Raw genomic sequence first — 19,080 nt, forward strand, 5'->3', positions numbered from 1 at the left:
TCCAAAGAAATACCTAGTATTTTTTACTATGTCTTAACGTAGTGATAGATACAAAAATACAAAGAAATAGATAGTAGGCAAAATTTTTGTAAGTAGGACAATAATTTTAATAAAAAATCACTTTTCCTGAAAGTTGAGTAGAAGGCGGACATGTTTTTGCAGTGGAGCCTAAATTGTGCAAAACCTGGTTAAATATTTTTTAACTATTTACTTGAGGTACAATAAACTTACTTCATGATACAAACCAAGGATACACTAAAGTCAACTCCTGCGTTCATTATCAAATAGTGACATTGAAGCAAATTGCTTTACGTGAGACGTACAACACAAAGCAAAGTAGGGCCAAGTTGCTCTACATCGTGTAGGTACTTAAAAATGCTAACGCACATTTTTTCTCGTGACCAATATTTTGATTTTACAAATAGAAAATAGCACACATAATATAGGTTACTATTGGTAATACTGTAGTTAGTAGTATAGTGAAACAAGGGGTTTCTACAACACATAGTACAATGGACTGCTAAAGTGTTAAATTATAATCAAATATGTCCATGAAGTATTGGTTTATGAGTATTCTGCCACATCAAATTCATGGCAATGGTTTTTTTTATGTGACAGGAGGCAAAAGAGCAGACGGATCACCTGATGGTAAAAAATTAGGCTATTTGAATCCCTTTTTGAGTAAGAACTTGGCCCTGTCACATGCCTAAACAAGACGTAGGTAAACAGCGTCTCAGGAGCGTTTACCTCATTACCGGGTTCCTGAAAGTGAGGACCACTTGGGGACGAATTGGATAATCTGCCGCTAAATATAGATGCAAATGATACGCAGAATCTGACGCACTTGGCTCTTGTTTTCCTTTTTCCTGGAGTTTGTAATGGGTATCATAGGCTAAATATAGAGATGAAACCATGACATCCAGACATGACTTCCCTTCTTTAAATCAAGATTTTTGCCGCATAATATTTGAATGAACTGTTGTTCTGAGTTAGTTTTACTACCACAATCGAGTTATTGGATAAGAACTTACTGCGACCTGTTGCGGCACAATTCTCATAAGTTCAAATGGCTGGGGCACATGACGAGGGGTGAAAATTACCAAAAATTCAATAAATACGAGTAGGTCTATGACATATTAGGAGTAGGTACCTACCTAATAAAAAGCAAATCTTTGATATTACTTAGTACCTACATGAATGGGAGTTTACTTTTTTGTTTTATTTAAATCATCTGTCATGAGGCGGTGACTGCTCAGCTATTCCCATTTGTCTAGTAGATTTGTATGTTTAATAACAAAGGTAACATCGTCATCATCACTATCTAAATATAGTTCTCACACGTTGTAAAGACTAATAACTACTAGATCGAACTAGTTCATCATTTCACGCGATCAGTTGAAACCCGGTTTCACCCATTTTCTGACAAATAGCCATATTTTTCCATGTGTCGTCTGGATGGGGAAAGTTAACATTTTTAAGCCTACGCTGACGTTTTCTGTTTAATTTTCGTCGGTTTTTGTTCATAATGAATCTCTTATAAAGTCGCAAAAGTTTGCATTTATCATATTTCATTCAGACATTTGATCCGTGAGAATCAGTATTCCACTAGTACCTATCTACATAGGAAAATCTTAGTTGCCCTTGGGTATTCAGGACCGGAACCGGAACTAGGGTTAATATTTATTACAATACACTATTGTTGTTATGTTTTATGACATGACTTTTCAAAATGAGCTATTCTACTCGTAATCCTATTTGTTTTCAGAAAATAGATTTAGATTTCATATTTAAGATATCATTGACTACATACTCCGCGTTATAAAAAACAGTATTATAACTTGCTGACGCGGCGAATTTCGTACCACCTAACAAACAATGATTGTAGTCATTGAGATGGTACTACGTTGCGGACTACTCGCAACTAAAAACATTACCCCCTTTTTTGGGTAGTCGAAATAAAATGTATAATGTTAGTCCAGGGTGTCAGCTACCTCCTTACCTTTCATCAAAAGTAATAAATGCCGTAGCTAACACGAGTTTGTTTTATGTAGATAAAGTAAAAGAAACTAGCGTGAAATCGACATAAATTTATTTTTTCCAATTTTCATGTCGACTTGGATTTCCATAAATATATTTCCAGATGTAAATAATTCTACAGACTTCTATTAACTTGTTTGTATGTTATCAGAAGTTCCTTATTACCTAATAAACAAATATTTGTGTGATCTGTTATACAATTGCTCGTTAACAGTAATGATAAACAGCCGAGTTCAATTACCTATTTTAATTATGTAGGAACACGTGTTGGGTTTTTAGAAATTGTGATTATTGTGCTATTAGGTAGGTATAGAAAAAAATCATGACTGTTGGATATTCTAATCTAGCTCTATATTGAAGAAAAAAGAAAAGCTCATAAGCGGTCGCACTCCTGGGCAAATTATGGAGCAGGATAAATTGGTCTTGCATGATGGAGTACTTAGTGACTTACGCCTGTATTCACAAACGATGCTTGCTTAAGTGAAGCAGCAAATCGAACGCTCTGCGTTGAATAGAGCTTTGTGATTGGTTCGCGTGTCACCCTGTGCGTCCACGCGCACTGTGAGACCTCATAGTAATGTTTGTGAATACGGGCGTTAGTTTATGAACAAAGCATGTGCCTAACAGTAAGTTGACGATAATCATGCATGGACTGTAACTAGATTGCAATAAAAACGTTTGCTACAAAGTATCAAACTAAAACACAAATAAAACGAAATCAATTCGATTACATTTTCTGTCTACTTTGATGCATTATTACTCGTATGTATATAAGGTGTTATTTTTTGTACTGATCATACTTTACCAACGCATCTAATAAAATCATACAAATACAACCCAAGTGTTTTTAAAAAAAAATTCAGGCTAGTTTTTGTTTTTACTTTTCCTAACAAAAAAAGATATTATTTTTACAACCATCCTGTCTTCACTCACTGCCTCTCTCTCTTTCTTTACTCATTTCATTCATACGAGTACGAACAATGGACGCGCGCATTCATTCAACGTTCACACACATAAAGGTTAGATTACACTAAACCTACGTTACCAAAAATTATCACTCGTGAGTATGTACGATGTTACGTCATGTTAATAGGTACTACGCGCTGGGAGAAACAAAATCTAGCTACATAAGTAGGTAAATAAGTGTATTTTCATTAGTGTAATAGCGGGGGACTTTTCCAACGAACCGAGGCGAATCATCCGCGTTAAACTAGAAATTTAAAAAAGGATAGAAATTGGAATTCAATATCTACGGTTTCGTAATGCCTACGCAATTTATTTAGAGACGTAATAAAAAATTGATAGGTACATACCTATTACTACTTCGCTTCGCTTCAGTGGAAATGCACCCTAATATTGAATATGAACAGGTGTTGTAAATAAAACTCACTGATCAATTTTCCTGGTTTTAATTCCTAAATTATGATTTGCCATCACACTTTAGATTCATTGATTTCACTTATTCACACATTTACCTATTTTGAATGTTGTTATTTAAAGTTCCTAGGTTATTATTACACTAATCACAATACATTTTGAACGTCAAGCCTTTGTTGAATGTTCACGTAAACACTGTCTTGCACTGTCTAATCTAGCCACGATCGAATTGAGGTAATGCTTTCGGGCTGCACACTTGCTTGCTGTTCACTAGACACCACGTCGGATGTTGTATTCACAATTCGCGCACTAACTTTTTTACGGAAAAAGTCCCTTTCGCGTAAACAAGCACTCATCTGTCCAAATCACACTGTAGGTATGTACCTAGGTAGACTTCCGCAATAACCATCGATAGAACTAGGTCGCGGTCGTGGCCCTCTGGCAACAACTCCTTGATAAGGCATTCCGTATTTTTACGCAAAAGCCGCCGTCTGCGGCGCTCGCATCTGGGTACCGCCAGCACTGTGCCGGTGATTGAAATTGAAATCCAGAACTTCGTCCTCGAAGCGCACGGAATCTCGTCAAGTCAGGATACGGCTGCGCTCCCTGAAGCGCTGCGCGGCTCCAAACAAGCAAGGTATGAAGGTTTTCGACTCGTCAATGTTTCTCGTCGGCCAGTTAGTGTGCCCGAAACATAATTTCACCTGCGTTTTGTTATTGATCAAGCGCGTCATTGTAATAAACCACACATACACTGCAATACGTTTGGGCGCATTGGACGGACTGGGACGATTATTTATGTTGTTGCGCTCCCGCATGCCGATCGGCGGCTCGGCGCGGGCTGTGGGCGCGGAGCGACTGGCAGCGATATCAATATGGCCGACTCACGCGGCGCGGCACGTGGCAGTGGTCGTTGCCCTCGGCCGGCTACTACGATAGTGCGTACAAACGAATACTCACCGCGCTCAAAGGATGATTTATTTTTTATTTTTTTCGAAACATTCTTTGTCGATTTACTCGAAAACTAGCCTGAATTTTTTTTTAAAAACACTTGGGTTGTATTTGTATGATTTTATTAGATGCGTTGGTAAAGTATGATCAGTACAAAAAATAACACCTTATATACAGTGTGAGTCACGTTAAAGTGTACATATGAAAATAGATGAAACTAGACCTATTTTTATCGACAAAAAAGAGGTCAAATTTTTTTTGAGATTTTTATTTTATTTTTTATAGAATTTATTTTCTTCCAATTACTTATTGTAAAGAAAACGTAATAACTTTTAAACTAAGCGGTATATCCTGATAAAATAAAAACAGTAATAATGCTAAATAACAGGCAATACTAAAAAAATACATAAAATACATAAAAAAGGCCAACAAATAATAAAAAATGATACTTTTTGAAAAAAAAATTGCTTTTAAATTCGTGTTTTTTTGGTTATTTGATAAATTTCTCCAAAAAATGCCCCTATAACAGGTGGTTTTTATTACTTTGTATTATTTTCTATCGTATTATTTTTGTAAAACCAAAAATCGCATGTCTCTATCCCTATCACAACATTTGCTATGATCGTTTGAACAAAGGCCTGCCACAACATTATTCTCCGCTACAGGTAGAGACAATTTTAATTTTATCTAAAATGCTTATTTTACTTCAAAATCTTTTGTTTTTATTTGAAATCTAACTTGTCTTTATCAAAATTACAAATCTAGAGCCATTTTCAGTTTCATTGTTAACGAAGCGTTAAATGGCGCGCCCGGAGAGGCTTAGTTCAAACGATCATTGCAAACGTTGTGATAGGGATAGAGACATGCGATTTTTGGTTTTACGAAGGTAATACGATAGAGAATAATACAAAGTAATAAAAACCACCGGTTATAGGGGCATTTTTTGGAAAAATTTATCAAATAACCAAAAAAACACGAATTTAACAGCATTTTTTTTCAAAAAGTATCATTTTTTATTATTTGTTGGCCTTTTTTGTGTATTTTATGTATTTTTTTAGTATCGCCTGTTATTTAGCATTATTACTGTTTTTATTTTATCAGGATATACCACTTAGTTTAAAAGTTATTACGTTTTCTTTACAATAAGTAATTGGAAGAAAATAAATTCTATAAAAAATAAAATAAAAATCTCAAAAAAATGTTGACCTCTTTTTTGTCGGTAAAAATAGGTCTAGTTTCATCTATTTTCATATGTACACTTTAACGTGACTCACACTGTATATGTATTTATATATATAGCTCTATCATCACCTTTAAATTTCATTTCTTCAGTATCACTAAATATTTCGATCGTCTCAACTTGAGTCAGTCTTCCTTGACTTCCTTATTAGCCTAGATTCTTGGCTAAGTGTGACTATTCTGTGACTCAAGATTAGTATCGATTATGTTGATGTTACTCTGATAACCGAAACAGTTCTGATTTATCCGATACAGACATAGTTACAAACAAACAAACATTTTACTAGTTAGTATTGTTAGATTCACGTCATCGAGTTTCCTGTTACCAAGAATTTCTTATCAAGCCTCATTTACTGGCTGTTTCCATTCTAGTCGAATCCATCACTGCAAACAAAGACTGTGTTGTTTAATTTATTTCGTAAAGCCTTTAATTTGTTTATTAACCTTATTAAATACACCTGGGATTATGATAAGGAAGCATCTGTGTTTGCCCATGATGCTCTGGCGCCGACTACGTTATTGTCTACAGATTTGTTTGTAAACTCTATTAAACCTCCTTCTACGTATTTTGTTCGTGTGCTATTTATAATGCATTGTTTTGCAACAATTTATACGTTATTTTTAGAATTGTTAACACTATGTTTGATAATTACTTAGCAATGGCTTAAGATGGGGATTCCGGAATAATTTCGGAAGCTAAACATTATTTACACTTTCTTATTATGTGAATTTAGTTTTAATTAGGTACTTACCTTGTTAATTATTCAATATGAAGCGAAAAAAGTAGAGTCCTTGAGTGATAACCTGATCACTCTAGGACTCTACTCCTACATTCTTTAAGCTGTAAGTAGTAGTGGTAGTAGTAAGTAGTAGTAAGTAGTAGTAACACGTAGGTAGATACTTACATCACAAGTCTAGCTTTTTTAAACGTTTAGTTTGATAAAAAGATTCACGACCCTAGGGTCGTAGTGTTTAGACACTATACTAAACCTTTTTTTGTCACCTGTCATCCGCTTTACAATGAAGGAAAGTCGAATCTTAACTTCGAACTCCTCCTATGTTCTTCTGATTAATTTCGTTGCGGGTCCAATGACAATTTAATCTTTCCCCGGGGACAAACTTGACCTTCACTGGTTGGGTTTTTATTGGCGATCAAGCTGTAGATCCTGGCTACACAGAAGTTGCAGCGGTGGGAAGGAAAGGTGGGAATGTCCGGTGACCCTAGACACTATTGTTTGACTAATCTGTCGAATTCTTCACCAGATCGTGGGCTACTCCGTGGTGATCGCGACATTCTCTCTCCAAGCACCGATCCGCTGGGTGACCGCGCGGCTGCACGGCGCGCCTCGTCTTCTGCTTGCAGATGTCTACCACCTGGTGTCCTTCATCGCCACCGTCAACGTCTGGCGCGGCTTCTGGGGCATGCTGGATATTTACTTCTTCCCTGGTGAGTCGAACTGTTGAGTTGGATCTAGAAGGTAAACTAAGAAGTAGCACGTAGAGCAGAAAAGTTCTCGAGTAGGTAGGCCTCGTAGGTGGACCGACAATTTGACGAAGGTGGCGAAAACAAATGGTTACGGGCAGCGCAGGAGTTGTGGAATCCTTGGGGGAGGCCTTTATCCAGCAGTAATTTGGCTGAAACGAATTCTACCTCAATAAAAAGTATTTCATCCGTTTCTTACATAAAGACAGTTTGATTTACAAAGTCTATGTCAACGAATGTCCCAATTATCCCCCAATCGATATAAAAGCCATTAACAAAACATCGGATTTATTGACAATCCACTTGATAAGCTCTTCGAAGTGCTTACCTACTAGACGTTTACTTACACTAAAGATAAAGAGGAATCTACCGTCTGCATTATCAAGGCTGATTTGTGTCAATTGCTCCCCAACTTGAGACTAGAATGAGATTTAAAATACCCACTTTAAGCTAAGCAAATTTTAACAATACTAAACGGAAATTCCTCTCCACCAGAAACACCAAAACTCAGCAACTGGTGCTCGCATATCGCCAGCCTGGTGCTGTTGATGCTCCTGAACTGCTCCAACTCGGTGCTGGTGCGAGGAGTGTACATCGACGCCGAGGAGCCGGCAGGAGAATGCGTGGTCTTCCCCTGCCACTACCTGCGACTGTTCTTCCACAAGGAGAGGACGAAGAAACGACATAAGAGGGCGCTCGCGACAGCAGCGACGAGAAAACCAGAAATCGACTCAAGTATGCCGTTACAAAATCCAGAGGAAAAGGTGTAGCCAATTCCATCAATGGCCAAGGTATACCCTAAGCCCCGAAAGGTTCGGAGCCTGAACTCCATGTTCCAACAAAAGCCGAAAGTGACGCTCGTTATACAAGCGTCCCTATGGCCAAATATTCGGCCAAGGGTTCGGCAAAATGCCAGGAGTCATCGGGATTGGTGCGGCCAAAGACTTTGTTGTTGTGTTAACTTGTTGCTTAGTTGTACCGAGATGCCCCAGTGATTGCATTTGTAAAGTACCAAATTGTTCTTCATAATTTTCTTCATTGATTTCGTGTTTACTAAGACTACCTCCAATTCTTCCATTAGGATTAAACTCTATTGATATGTGCTGTTAAAGTTACAAATACATTTTAGTTACAATAATGTTAACATGTAAATTGGCGCGCCTTACATTCATGACACGCTAATTTTGTTGTGTAACAAAATTGGCGTATCTCATAGTTGTTAAACTTAAAATCATATCTATGCTCTTGCCACATAAAATAATTAGTTTTTATATGAAAATCGCAGAAAAGCCAAAGTTATTGCCTAAAGCAGTGATGCGTGGCGTGGCTTGTGCATTATGTTCACAATGCCCAGTGCCCTGCACTGCTTTCCGCTGGTAGTGCTAGGTGAAGATAAACAAAGTTTTGTACTACTGCTTGTTAGCACGGTATAGCTTATCGATTAGACGAGTTGCTATCATGGTTTCCAACCTCATGCAATGACAGAATAGTCTATAACTTCAAGAACAGATTCAAGTCTTTAAAATTGGTCTGATTGAAATATGTACAAATACTATGCTTAGAGCTTAAACGCAATTTTATATCAAGAGACCCTATTCTACATAGTGAATAATTCTAAAGTCTGTATGAAACATTTTGTACCTATTTGTGGAATGTATGAAAGTGCCGGGTCAATTCTTGTAATATTTTAATCTTAATTTGTAATATAATTAATTACAGTATAATTTAGGACGAGCGGTTTAATACGAACCACTCGTTATTCTAAGTCATTCTTTAGTAATACAAGATATTGTAAGAATAGCTTGCGCTATGTAAATATATAATTTTAAGTTATTATCGTCGTTGTGACAAAATTAAGTACAATAAACAGTTTTATTAGTATTTATTGACTGTTTCATTCATTACGATTGTAATTACCCTTTCATTGTGTAAATATAATATTGTCTGATGCAATTCCGTGTTCTAGTGACATCAGAATTTTAAGATTTTCTTTGACGTCAAATCATGAATTATTTATTTAAAACTCTACATTACAGAAGCGTGATAAGCTTCGACTAATTTAATGTCAAATATTTAGAAAAGGTAGATATTATAAGATATAAATAGTAGTTGATTCGTTACTCACAGATTCGTTACAACAGCTTAGAAGAGTGAGTATCATGATTTTAACTTTAAATTAGTTATATCGAAAGATTGTTTAAATGTTGAGTTACTTTCAATACTGTTACAAATACAAAGTTGAAACACAAAGTCAGATACATATAATGATAACATCAGTTTAAGTACATGCTTAGTGCATACTCCGAACATTCCTATTGCAATGTCTAGACAGGACTTCACAAAGAGATATCAATTGTCAGCAATATAAATACCTACATATAAAAGGCAACCTTAACCGGCTGACTTATTTATCAACATAGAGTTCAAACCACTGAACAAGTGAACAGATTGCGTGAAATTTAGTTGTGATGACGTAGGTATCCGCTGTAAAAGGATTTTCACTAATTGACCCCTAACTAAGGGGATGAAACGGGGAACCAAAGTTCAACTCTGTTGAAGCCGCGGGCGAAAGCTAGTGTTGAATAAAGAATGAAAGCATGTGCTTATATTTCAATGAAACGTCGTTATTCAATAAAACCAGCATAATTATTTTGATAATACACAATTAACGTAAACAATAAAAATCACCTCCGAGTACAGAAATAGATGTTATTTATAGTGTCTTGGAAGAAACCAGAGGTCCTTGTCCTATCGCCTTTACAACGTAATTAACACAGTATCATTAACTCTTACTGTTGATACAATAGATGTGAAATTGGTGTGTTTTGTTTGAAAACAATAACGTGGTAAATTCATTGAGCTGCCGAAGATAAGACCATCGTGAATTACGCTCATATTATTGGAAAACTGAATTGCACAGCTAGCATTAAAACCACTGCTTTACTTGATGCAGAATAGAGTCATGGTCATTTCCACCTTACTTTCCCACCACTGAAACTACTGGGTAGCCATGATTCTACAGATTGATTGATAAAACCCCATTCAGGGAAACCCATTTTCAAATTTTCAGATCAGTATTTTCAGAAGGGCATTTCACATGTCCACTAGTTATTTAGACTTCTTTTTCGTGCCTCTTACTGATTTTGCTCAGTTCAATGGTATTTAAACTATTTAAACTTGGACGTTGGAATATAAAAATTAAAGTTAGGTACCTAGCAATTTTTAACTGTTTGTCTCATCAAATATTTGGTCTTAATTATCTCCAATTCTGCAATAATACCTGCATAATCACATAATGACTTTCTCACTACAGAGTAAATACAAATGTAAAGTTTAATACTCTTGGTAGGAAAAATCTAAGCTTTTATAAACATTGGGTTTTTCTCTATACAAATAACTATTCTACGGTTCTGCTCGAGATAGTTACTTAAACAAAAAGTTTATTATCTTTCCCTCTTTATGATAACTCTAATATCTTTTTAATTTCGATCAAATATGTTCAGTCTATTTGCCTATATACATAGTTACCTAGTATGCATTTAATATAGGTACTCCTACAATCGTCGTAGGTCGCGGGGGGTGCCTGGATGCGGGCGGCGCAGGACCAGTCTTTGTGGAAATCCTTGGAGTAGGCTTTTGTCCAGCAGTGGACGTCATTCGGCTGAAACGACCACGACACTCCCACATTGAAAGTACGATTTTTGAGACAAACGCAAGTGCATACAGACATACAAGACAACTGTTTTGTTATAGCATACCTACAGCGTAGATTGCACTGTAAATATTGGTTTGATTACTTCAATGTTTTGTCTCTGGATGAAGGAAAACAAAACAAACTTTTACGTCACGCTAGTAGTAATCATCATTAAACTTGGAGATTACCTTTCATCCGTAAACTGGATTAAATAATGTAAAAAGTAGGTCAGATTACAAAATAAAGTAAGTACCTACAACATAGAGTTGTAATAAAACAATAAAGCAATTTAAATAGAGTATCTTACTAAGTACATCTGCTTGTTCTGGCTATTGGACAACTTGTAAATTACCAACCTACATAAAATTTGTTAATTTCTCATGTAAGTGACTGTAAGGTTTTTAATGAGAAATAAATGTTCTTTAAACATATCTAAAAGACTGACAAAAACTTGGGTCACTTTGATAATGGTACCTATTAACTATCCAGGAAATGAAGTAGTAGATAGGTAAATATAAAATTATAGTTACAAAAAATTATAGTTTACATACTTTTTTTAAATTCGAATTCAAAATTGCACATTTTTTCTCTGGTTTTTCCGAAAAGAATGTGTAATTTTCAACTGTTTTCATTTTTGTCTATATGAGCACGTGCTAATAGGTTTCTTTCTGATTCATCACTTTACAATACTTGTTAACACCATGTTAATGGCTATACAATCTTTGTCTAAAATCCGATTCTTGTAGACAGGCATTGTTGGTTTAGAAATAACATAACAATGCTTGGAACTGTTAACTTTATTGCATTACAAAATAAATAAGTTATTTTAGTAAAAATAAAAATATGAAAGTAATAAGTAATTAGCAGTTTTAGATCCTTATTAACAACGTTCAAAATTCGACTCTATATCAACCATAAATTAAGGCTTCTGAGTTTAACAAAACTTAAAAGACCAATCTATGACTGAAGATTGACGCCCGTATTCACAAACATGAGGTCTCACAGTGCGTCTGGACGCACAGGGTGACACACGAACCAATCACAGAGCTCTATTAAACGCTATGCGTTCGATTGCTGCTTCACTTAAGCAAGCATCGTTTGTGAATACGGGCGTGAGTCGAGTTTTGAACGCTGTTTTGCAATAAGGACCTCAAAAGCAAGTAGTGTTAATCTCAAAACCGTATGCCGAAGTCGGTGTAGTCTAACCGGGCTAGGTACTCCCAGTTGGTCAGCTCACACTTCTCAATCTTGCAGCCAGGAGAGCCGGTCGTCTTCAGCCACTCGATCCTGGAATAACAGAATGAGGCTCTTTAGAACAAGGTCCTCCAACTCCACCAACTGAACGGAATAATTGAACGGTACACGAAACGTGATCAAGAGAATGGACTCTATCGCCAAAGAAGTCCTAGTTTGCAGACTGGAATCAATCTGATGGTTTAAAAGAAATAACCAAGTCATCAGTTGTTACAGTCCACAGATCATGAAGAAATATAGGTACCTACATTTTGTATTATTCAGTGAAGCGCACTGGAACACAATCCTCTTTGTAATAGCTATGTAGTTTGGTTTCACGATCATCTTATACATTAAAAGATTGTTGTGTTTGTAATGTAACTATTTAGAGAATTACCTACATTGATTAATAGGAGAATAATAGGTAAACTATAATAGGAAGTTGACATTTTTGGCTCGTCTCTCCATCATTTACGTCGTGACAGACATGGCAGCTTATTATCAGCTGCTAATTAAAAGTGGGTACATGGAATATCGAATACTTGGGAGCGATCCAAATTTTGGTTAGAGACATTTCTCTTGCTAATGAAGAAATAACGATCTTACCAAATTAAGTTACAGAACCTATCAAAGATTTCTAGTATTTCCTAAAATCATGGTCACTCGTAGTGGTAAGTAAAATAAACACAATTGTGCCGGGGATTTCAGTTTCATTTCAATTGCTGAAAAGAAGAAACCACCAACCATTTTCATAATGTTAGCATATGAGACAAAATAAGTAGACAAGCCAAGTGTTTCCAACCAAGTGCATGCCAATAGTTTGTTAATTGGCGACAATAAGCAAGACTTTGCCTTTTTCCTGACAACGACAGAAGAAGTTAACTATATTTAAATAATACTAACATGTGATCCAAAACAGATTTGTTCCCTTGTATCTTGCCGACGATGGTGCCTTTCTTGGAGTTCTTCACCCAGCCGGTTATGCCGATCTGCTCCGCCAGTTCTTTGCAGTATTTTGTAAAGTAACAACCTGGAAAATACATCAAAATACTAAGTAGATAATTAATCCACATACTTCATCATACTCAGGTTATTCAGTCTCTACTGCAGGAGCACGATACCCTCTCTAATTTCGCTCGTTCGTTTCAGTCAAATGACGTTGACTGCTGGCTGGACAAAGGCCTCCCCCAAGGATTTCTATAACGACCGGTCCCTCGCTGCCCGCATTCAAGTTCTTCCCGTGACTTTCACCAGATCGTCGGTCCAACTAGTCGGAGGCCTGCCCACGCTACGTCTTCCGGCCCGTGGTTCGAGTGAGTGGCAACTCGAGAACTTTTCAGCCCCAACGGCCATAGACTCTACGAGCTATGTGCCCCGCCCACTGCAGCTTGATTTTAGCAATTCTGCGAACTATGTCGGAAAGCTAGATGCTAGCATTTATTTCTCAGTCGCCATTATGATATCCATGGGAGAGTTGGAGTGGTCCTATTAAACTCAGCCAGAAGCCAGAACTACATGGCGTTCACATACCTACTTAGTACCTTAAGTATTAATATTCAGGTCAAATTCCACTCTTAGTCAATGCCTAAGTGTTTATGGGCATTTCTACGGGGACGACCGATCGACCTACTGGGGCGAAAAAAGTACCTTTAAAATTGAAGTACGGACTTGAAAAAAATCACACGTATTTATAGGACTCTTGACTTGATGGAGAGCATATTTAGAAGACCGCCAGGTTTTACATCTCGCCTTGAAAAAATCCGAAAGTTCAAAAACGGGCGAAATTTGGCCTAAAATGGAGTGTCCGGTTTCCAGAATTTACTCGTTTTTGCTTCATAACTTTTGAAATAATAACTTCCCCATTATGAAACCCACATTCACAGAACAAGGGATAGTAAATAAAGCTATATAAATGAGTTTCTTTATTGCAAGTCCTTGGGTTTTAATACAGTAACACATTTAAATTTTGTCCGACGTGTGTGCCTCAATTCCGTGATTTTTACTTTTGTGCTCCTATATCACTAACAACGCACAATACGAACACCCACGCCTGATTCCCATAAACTAGCAGTTGCACTCGAGTGGTCGAGCAGTATAAAAGAGGGATCAGTCGCTTTGAGGAGCATTTTTCAGAGGTTTGAAATCTCTCAGAATTTTTGGTTACTGGTCATTTCTCAAACCGGTGTGCGACATTAATAATGTTCATGAAGTATTTAATGAGATTACTGCTGAATTTATTAAGTATTTAACTGATATCTGCCATTACGTTTGGTAGAAATCGTTGTAATTTATAATATTTTCGAGTAATTTGATGAAATGTGACTTTTCCTCAATTCCGTGGATCTCAATTCCGCGGAATATGGGGCATCGAATTGAGAAAACAAGTACACCGAATTGATATTAAATGAAAATAGATACTTTTATTGTGCTATAAATTGTTTGTGTAGCTTAAAATAATAATGAAATCAATAGAGCATAATAATAGGGTGAACTACCAATCATTGGACCGTACCAGTCATTGGACAGAAGACAATAAAACTATTTTTTTGAGTTTTCATTAAAAAAAATACACTGCTATTGCTATCTTATTAAAATAATTCTTCCAGGTTCTTCCCTCGACCTTCACCAGATCGTCGGTCTACCTAGTGGGGGCCTGCTTACCTGTCCGTGGTTTCCACTCGACAACTTTTCAGTCCCAACAGACATTATCTGTACGAGCTATGTGCCCCGCCCACTGCTACTTGATTTATGCAATTTTACGGGCTATGCCGGTCACTTTGGTTCTCTTGCCGATATTCACATTTCTGATTCTTATTAGGCTCATAGTAAGCGACCAAGTTTCACATCCATACACCATCACTGGCAACACACACTGGTAGAAGACTTTTGTCTTAAGACGCTGACGTATTTCAGACGTAATAGCGAAGCTTCTCGATCGATGCTTAGCTGAGTTGAATTCAGCGATAGACCTCTTTCTCAAAGTTGGACCTAACTATCTGGACTCTTGTCCCAGGTATACACAATTGTCAACAACTTCGAGTGTAGTCTCCAACCTTCAGAGGAGTGGGTGCAACACGGACATTTGACATGATTTTTGTCTTGTCCATTGTTCATTTTGAGACCAACTTGTTGAAAGGCTCTACGGAGGCCATGACTCATCATCATCCCCGATATCGCGACTCCTTGGTCTTCTGTATAATCTGCCGTAGCGTACCTGTGTGTGTACCATAATACTAAAGCCTTTTCGGAAACAAGCTTGTTCGGAAGACTGGAAGTCGTCGAGTCTGCGAACTAGATGATTCGTAAGGACTCTCGAAAACAGCTTGTAAACACGCCTCATAAGTGAGATGAGTCTATAATGCTATCACCACACTTCTGTGCTATGCCGGAGGCGTTTTTTCTTGGAGAATGACGGAATTGAACTGCTTCTGTAGAGCCTTTAGTACCGGCGAAGCTCAGCTATAATGCCGTAACACCTTGTGCCTTGTTGTATTTCAGATATTTGAGTGCCATTTTAATCGTGTACAAACTGACGTCCGATATAATATCTTCGGTATAGTGTCAGGTCAATCTAGCTCTTGGGTTTTGCAATATTTGTTTTATGTTTAAGGTTAAGAATAAAATAATATATAAAAATTAAGAATTTATTAGAATTCCTTATTAAAAAATTAAACATATTGATTAGGATTTTTGTTTTATTCCATTGGTATTTCAGACACATAAACCTAAAATGAACCATCTAACTAATAGACCAGCAATCAGATATCAAAACGTTTTAAATATTCATTATATTAACTATTGAAATACATTGGATATTTCTTCATAATGTCATGAATTCTAAGTTTGCGGAGCGATTTTTATATTTGGAGATTCATTTCTCAATTCCGTGACTCATTTTCTCAATTCGGTGCTCTCTCAATTCGATGCTTAACATTTCTCATAAACCACTTCACAATATGTAGTGACAATGCTATTTTTACATTCAGAATGGAGTAACATTTATTTTTTTGTATTGAAACTACTTAAAAAACTAAATATAAATTTTAGCACCGAATTGAGAAAAAATACACCGTACAGTAGAAATGCCCTTATGTGCTAAGTAGTTACGAGTCAGTATTACCAGGCCTGTTCATGTCCGCGAGTTTACATCGAAAACAAAACACGCACGATGGCCCACCTACAGAATACTATTCGACAAGGCCTCACATACGAGCGAACATTGACTCACGCACGCGTATTCTTGCGTATGATGAAGAAAATAAAGAAAATGGTGTACTAAATACTGTGCAGTATTTAACTGCCTAAATAATAATAAAACACAGAATGTACTTTTTTAAGTTGCCTCAAGACACTGAGAGGTAAATAAGTAGTTAATATTATTCATGATAATTCATGCTAAATCGTGTATTTCTTCCGCCATTTTTCGCAGTTTGGCACCTCACGTCACATCATTTTACCGAAGTCAGCCCTATCGCTTCGGCGCAGTGCCGATCACTGACGTTTGTCAACAAAATGGTGCATGACTCTTGAGACAGGCTAAATTACACCATATTGTTAATGACATTGAGCATACATTTTTTTAAATACCTTCGCGAAGTAAAACTTCTGTACGTAGTACTTATTATTATTCTGTGGTATTACTAATCTCAGCTATAAAAATCTGTTATCTAAAAACGCCTAGTTTCACCTCATTACTTAGCACAAGATGTATCCTTATGCTATTTGTTGCTGTGAGAGTCTAATTATAACATTTATAATGTACCTAATTAAAAAATACCAAGAACATAATCTTTAATAAAACATCACGTAAAACTTTTATCTGTGGTATAATTAAAAAATAAGCTCTTCATACAAAATGTATCGTCAAACTAAATAGTAAATACCAATAGTGACAGATTGTTTACTATATTTATGGCAACAGACTTTGTTAAGCTTAATTAAAATCACCTTATCTTATTCATAGGGGATTGAAAAAATGTACATTATCGTAAGTCATGGGCTTTTCTCTATAACTGCCTACCCAAGTTTGGTTCGTTCACTTCAGCCTTATGACAGCCTGCTGGACAAACGATCGTTCCTGCGCTATCCAGGTGCTTCCCATGACTAGATCGTCGGTCCACCTAAGTCTAGTATTTTAACGTTTCTTGTATGATCCAGTTTTAGACCCAGACTCTTAGAGTATAAACTAGAAATCAGCACAACATCTATATAAAAATCTGGCGTCACGTACGTCTCTGTTGTTATCGTATCTCAATCGCCCATTGACATCGACCCAGATGCGTGTGCGCGTCTAATTATAAAGCGATCAGCTGCCGATACATTGCCTAATCTAATACTCTCACTTGATTAATATTCGCAAATCGCTGAAGGAAGTTGAGAAAACAGAGTAAAGCACACAGTGGCTATCAAAAGGAAAATATTTAAGGCCAGTAACGTCATCTTTGTGAATAACCATTCAAGCTTGTGATTCGATTGAAGGCTTGAATCTACAATTTCCAAATTGACCATTTGGAATCTGCGTGAATTCAGCGGCTTCTTGCAACGTCTAAAAGGCCATCTGTAAAGTGGCAGTCTTAGACAGGGCTACAGCTCGTCAAAACTGACGGCCAATTGGGCAGAAAGGTTCTGGAAGTAAAGTGGCAGTCTTAATTGGACAGGGCTAAAGCTCGTCAAAACTGACGGTCGATGGGGCAGAAAGGTTCTGGAATGCAGGCTAAGTACCAACAAACGTACTAGTTTGGGAAGTCCATTCACGTTTTAAAATGTCACGCTTTACATAAACGAAAACAGGAAAATGCTTTTAAATTATTGTATACTAATGTTATAATCTGTCTAAAGACCTTACATTACTCCACCTAAGGGCTCATCAGAGTTAAGGAAGTGTTTTTGGATTAATAACATTGAACTAACAATTTTTCTGAAGCTTTGCAAACAAAACACAGCATCGAGTGTTTTAAAAATTTTAGCTGTGTTTTAGCTTTTCGAAAGATACTTTAATCCTAACGGATGCTTACGTTGCAAATTAATTTATTATACTTACATTCCAATTTGCAAAGAAACCATAGTTAAAATTGACATCTCAATTAGAATTTGTAGTTTTGACCGCGTTATAATACCTTGTAGGTCTATTATGAGCGGAGTTGAACGTTTTATAAGAAATTCTACATAAAATATGGTGGAATTTATTGGAACATCTAGTCACGGCATTGCAAGCAGGAAACATGGTGGAAGGAGCTATCTGTCTTGTGGGAACACTAATACCTGTTTTCATCATCAATCCCTAATTTTTAAGTGACCCCTATGTAAACAAAATTTCTGTTATTTGTTACCATAGGGGCCACTTAAAAATTAGGGATTGATGGTGAAATCGGGCATAAGTCACTCATTTATTGAACAACCGTATCTAAATAAAATTGTAAAGTTACTAATTTTTTGTAGAGTCTACGTATCTAACTAAAATTGTCGCTATTGCCTAAATTAAGCGTGAAGGAACCATATAGCTATTACCTTTTAATTATCTAAGTACATGTTTCCCTAATAAAATTATCTTTATGGAGTTAGCGAATATGACAACGATCAAGAACCAACCTTGAACTTGCCCATACACTTCAAACTCCACTGATGCCAGCACATTAGGATCTATACTATCCGAATCCATATTGATCAACACAAAAAACACCAACACCGATAAAAAAATATTAAAATTTCTTTTTGTCCACGCAAAGCGGTCTAACGAACGTCTTTGGGCGGATTCGCCGCCCGCCTAGACGCGCTTCGTATGCTGCCCAGTTTTATTTTTATTTACGTTGCGGTGCAGGGCGGTAATCAAACATTATAGTGGATGGGTGAGTTTATGATCATTGCCTTTCAGTTAAACGGTTTATTGATGATCGAATGAGATTTGTTTTGGATACCGACCGAGTTTAAGGGGAAGTATTATGTATTTTATATGAGAAATATTTAATTCCTCCTATTTAAGTTTCTAGTCTAGACCTTACCAAAAGATAACACAATTATGTAATTTAATAAACTGATTCGAATGGAATGGACCCTCGTTCTCTACATC

At 36.6% G+C, this 19,080-nt stretch overlaps 2 protein-coding genes across 4 annotated transcripts in view; one reads left to right on the top strand and one right to left on the bottom strand.

Moving 5' to 3' along the window:
* Nucleotides 1–8,972, top strand: part of LOC135072683 (uncharacterized) — a 28,360-nt gene extending 19,388 nt beyond the window's left edge. For all 3 annotated transcript variants that reach the window (XM_063966691.1, XM_063966692.1, XM_063966693.1), the window contains 2 exons: nt 6,868–7,051; nt 7,583–8,972. In XM_063966691.1, coding sequence (XP_063822761.1) covers nt 6,868–7,051; nt 7,583–7,857 — 459 coding nt within the window. In that variant the 3' untranslated portion in view covers nt 7,858–8,972. The remainder of the gene's footprint in view (nt 1–6,867; nt 7,052–7,582) is intronic.
* A 2,590-nt stretch (nt 8,973–11,562) lies between these two features.
* Nucleotides 11,563–18,787, bottom strand: LOC135072706 (acylphosphatase-1). The gene is made up of 3 exons (XM_063966732.1): nt 18,603–18,787; nt 12,918–13,044; nt 11,563–12,068 (listed from the first exon to the last, which is right to left on the bottom strand). Exons 1-3 carry the CDS (start codon nt 18,670–18,672, stop codon nt 11,954–11,956), a joined length of 312 nt encoding a protein of 103 aa, XP_063822802.1. The 5' UTR covers nt 18,673–18,787; the 3' UTR covers nt 11,563–11,953.
* Between the last annotated feature and the right edge of the window lie 293 nt (nt 18,788–19,080).

The sequence above is a fragment of the Ostrinia nubilalis genome, chromosome 6, assembly GCF_963855985.1.
Source record: "Ostrinia nubilalis chromosome 6, ilOstNubi1.1, whole genome shotgun sequence".
NCBI classification, from domain to species: domain Eukaryota; kingdom Metazoa; phylum Arthropoda; class Insecta; order Lepidoptera; family Crambidae; genus Ostrinia; species Ostrinia nubilalis.